Genomic DNA, 3,647 nt, shown 5'->3' on the forward strand with positions numbered 1-3,647 from the left:
TTTTAAGAGACAGGATCTTGCTCTTTCGCCTGAAGTGGAGTGCAGTGGCACAATCATAGCTCGCTGCAACCTCAAACTCCTGGGCTCAAGAGATCTCCCACCTCAGCCCCCTGAGTAACTGAGACTACAGGCACATGTCACCATACCCAGCTAATTATTGTATTTTTTCTAGAGGCAGAGTCTTGCTATGTTGCCCAGGCTGGTCTTGAACTCCTGGCCTCAAGCCATCCTCCTGCCTTGGTCTCCCAAAGTGCTGGAATTACAGACATAAGCCATCTCTCCAGGCCATAATAAGCCACCTTGAATCTTCATACTCAGCAAGCTGAAAGCCTTGGCATCTCAGGATTCTGGTGAAGACTTCTTCCTCTGGATTTTTGCTTTTGAGTGTTTTCCTCTTAGACCCCGCTTCTCCCTGTCCCACTGTGAAATCAATGCTAAGTCTTCTGCCATCCCCCTTATCACATCCTATCCAGTGACCTCTCTCTCTTGACAATTCCCCAATCTACAAAACAAGTCTTGACCTCCCAGGCTGTCTCCAGCTATCTATGGAACATCTGTGCTGTGATGAGAGCAGTGAAATAAAAGATGTGAATGATTTACAGGAAATGACGTGAACCTGGATCCCTCATATGCTTTTTTCACTTTTTAGTTTATTTTTTAAATTTTTTGTAGACACGGGGTCTTGCTACATTGCCCAGGTTCGTCTCACACTCCTGGCTTCAAGTGATCCTCCCACCTTGGCCTCCCAAAGTTCTGGGATTACAGGCATGAGCCACCACCTCTGGCCAATACCTTGTATGCTTTACAACCCTCACAATCAGCTCCTCTTGCAGACAAAGGAAGGAGACCAGAGATGAAAGGGTTAAGTAATTGCCCCCCCCCCCCCCACCAAGTCACAGAGCCAGTGAGCGCCTAAAAGGCTTACTCAGAATGATAGACTAAAAGGAATAATCTAGATCATCCCACAAGGCAAATATCAGAGATGCCACACTTTCCTGGTGAGTCATGAAGTCACGGCTTTCTCAGTCTCAAAGAGGACATAGCACCCAACTTCCAGTAAGGATTAAATAAAGTAATGTGTGTAAAGTGCCTGGCAGAGCATTCCTGGCACAACATTTCAATTGACGGTAGGTATTATTATCCAGCCAACTGGAGCAGCGATTCTCACATGGGGTGTATAACAGCCTGTACTTTGGAATTCAGGCATAACTGAAGCCTCTTGTTTATTCTGCAGGCAGGACTGTCAGGGCTCGAGGAACACCCACAGGAGCTTCAGGAATCAGACAAGAAGAGAAAGAGGGAAAATCACTACACGTGATTATGAACTGTTTGATTTTTGGAGACAAGGTCTTACTCTTTTGCCCACGTTGTAATGCAGTGGCACAAACACAGCTCACTGCAACCTCAAACTTCCGGGCTCAAGCGATCCTCCCGTCTTAGCCTCCCGAGTAGTTGGCAGCACAGATGCACACCACCACGCCCGGCTAATTAAAAAAAAAAAAAAATTTTGTAGGGCCGGACGTGGTGGTGGCTCAAGCCTGTAATCCCAGCACTTTGGGAGGCCGAGACGGGCGGATCACGAGGTCAGGAGATCGAGACCATCCTGGCCAACACGGTGAAACCCCGTCTCTACTAAAAAAATACAAAAAACTAGCCGGGCGAGGTGGCGGGCGCCTGTAGTCCCAGCTACTCGGGAGGCTGAGGCAGGAGAATGGCGTAAACCCGGGAGGCGGAGCTTGTAGTGAGCCGAGATGAGGCTACTGCACTTCAGCCTGGGCGACAGAGCGAGACTCTGTCTCAAAAAAAAAGAAATTTTGTAGAGGCAGAGTCACACCATGTTGCCCAGACTGGTCTTGAACTCCTGGCCTCAAGTGATCCTCTCGCCTCGGCCCAAAGTGCTGGGACTACAGATGTGAGCCACCACACCCAGCTATAAACTATTTATTTATTTATTTATTTATTTATTGAACAGAGTTTCGCTCTTGTTGCCCAGGCTGGAGTGCAATGGTGCTATCTTGACTCACTGCAACCTCTGCCTCCTGGGTTCAAGCAATTCTCCTGCCTCACCCTCCCAAGTAGCTTAAATTACAGGCATACACCACCACATCTGGCTAATTTTGTATTTTTAGTAGAGAAGGGGTTTTACCATGTTGGTCAGTCTGGTCTCGAACTCCTGACCTCAGGTCATCCATCCACCTGGACCTCCCAAAGTACTGGGATTGCAGGTGTGAGCCATCACGCCAGGCTATAAACATCTTTTAGAACAGGGATGATGTCATAGTTATTTTTATGCCGCTGGTACTTAGGTACTTAGTTCAGTTCTTGGCACATAGTAGGTGCTTAATTCGTATTTATGAATGCATGAATGCCTCCAGCCTATGTCTGCAGTTGGGGACAGTGAGACCAGACAGATTACTTATGTCAGGTCACCCAGTTGACCTGAGGTAAAGACAAAACCTGACTCTGGTATCCCTGTTTTTTGTTTGTTTTGGTTTTTGAGACAGAATCTCACTCTGTTACCCAGACTGGAGTGCAGTGGTGACATCTTGGCTCACTGCAACCTTTGCCTCCTGGGTTCAAGCCATCCTCCTGCCTCAGCCTCCCGAGTAGCTGAGACCACACCCAGCTATTTTTTTTCTGTATTTTCAGTAGAGATGGGGTTTCACTATGTTGGCCAGGCTGGTCTCGAACTCCTGACCTAAAGTGATCTGCCCACCTTGGATTCCCGGCCTGTTTTTTTTTTCTTTCTTTCTTTTTGAGAATCTTCCTCTGTCCCTCTGTCCCTCTGTCGCCCAGGCTGGAGTGCCATGGTGGCAGGATCTCAGTTCATGGCAACCTTTGCCTCCCGGGTTCTCCTGCCTTAGCCTCTCAAGTAGCTGGGATTACAGGCACCTGCCACACACGGAGCTATTTTTTTTTTTAAGTAGGGACAGAGTTTCATTATATTGATCTCACATGTTTCATCACATTTAGTAAAGATAGAGTTTCATCATGTTAATCATCACCCGATCTCAAGTGATCCGCCTACCTGGGCCTCCCAAAATACTGGTATTATAAGCATGAGCCACTGGGCACCCTGATTCTCAGTATCCTAATCCCAAACCAGTCCACAGCCCAGCCTCACACTACACTTCTGAAGGTTAGAAGTGTGACTATTGTGCTTGGATGTACGTGAAGTTTCACATCTGTGCTCCCCCAGTCGTCAGCTTCCTCTTTCCCATGCACATAAACCAATACTGGCTACAATGTCTGCTCATTTATTCAGCAAGCATTATTGTCATCTTCTAAGGGCCTGGTTAATTCCACTTCTTCTTACAAGTAGCTCACTTTAGCTGGCTATTAAACATACACTGTTTTGGGCCAGGTGCGGTGGCTCACGCCTATAATCCCAGCACTTTGGGAGCCCGAGGCAGGCGGATCACGACGTCAGGAGATCGAGACCATCCTGGCTAACATGGTGAAAACATGTCTAACTACAAAAAAATTATCCGGGTGTGGTGGTGGGCGCCTGTAGTCCCAGCTACTCGGGAGGCTGAGGCAGGAGAATGGCGAGAGCCCAGGAGGCGGAACTTGCAGTGAGCCAAACTCGTACCACGGCACTCCAGCCTGGATGACAGAGTAAGACTCTGTCTCAAAAAAAAAAAAAA

General features: G+C 47.9%; 1 protein-coding gene across 1 annotated transcript in view; it reads right to left on the reverse strand.

The window, feature by feature from the left end:
* Positions 1-892: 892 nt before the first annotated feature.
* The window catches only part of MOGAT3 (monoacylglycerol O-acyltransferase 3), a 22,893-nt gene continuing 20,138 nt past the window's right edge, over positions 893-3,647 (reverse strand). The window contains exon 7 of the mRNA XM_017857689.1: positions 893-1,270. Coding sequence (XP_017713178.1) covers positions 1,224-1,270 — 47 coding nt within the window. The 3' untranslated portion in view covers positions 893-1,223. The remainder of the gene's footprint in view (positions 1,271-3,647) is intronic.

This window comes from Rhinopithecus bieti, unplaced genomic scaffold, assembly GCF_001698545.2.
Source record: "Rhinopithecus bieti isolate Rb0 unplaced genomic scaffold, ASM169854v2 scaffold_42772, whole genome shotgun sequence".
NCBI lineage: Eukaryota > Metazoa > Chordata > Mammalia > Primates > Cercopithecidae > Rhinopithecus > Rhinopithecus bieti.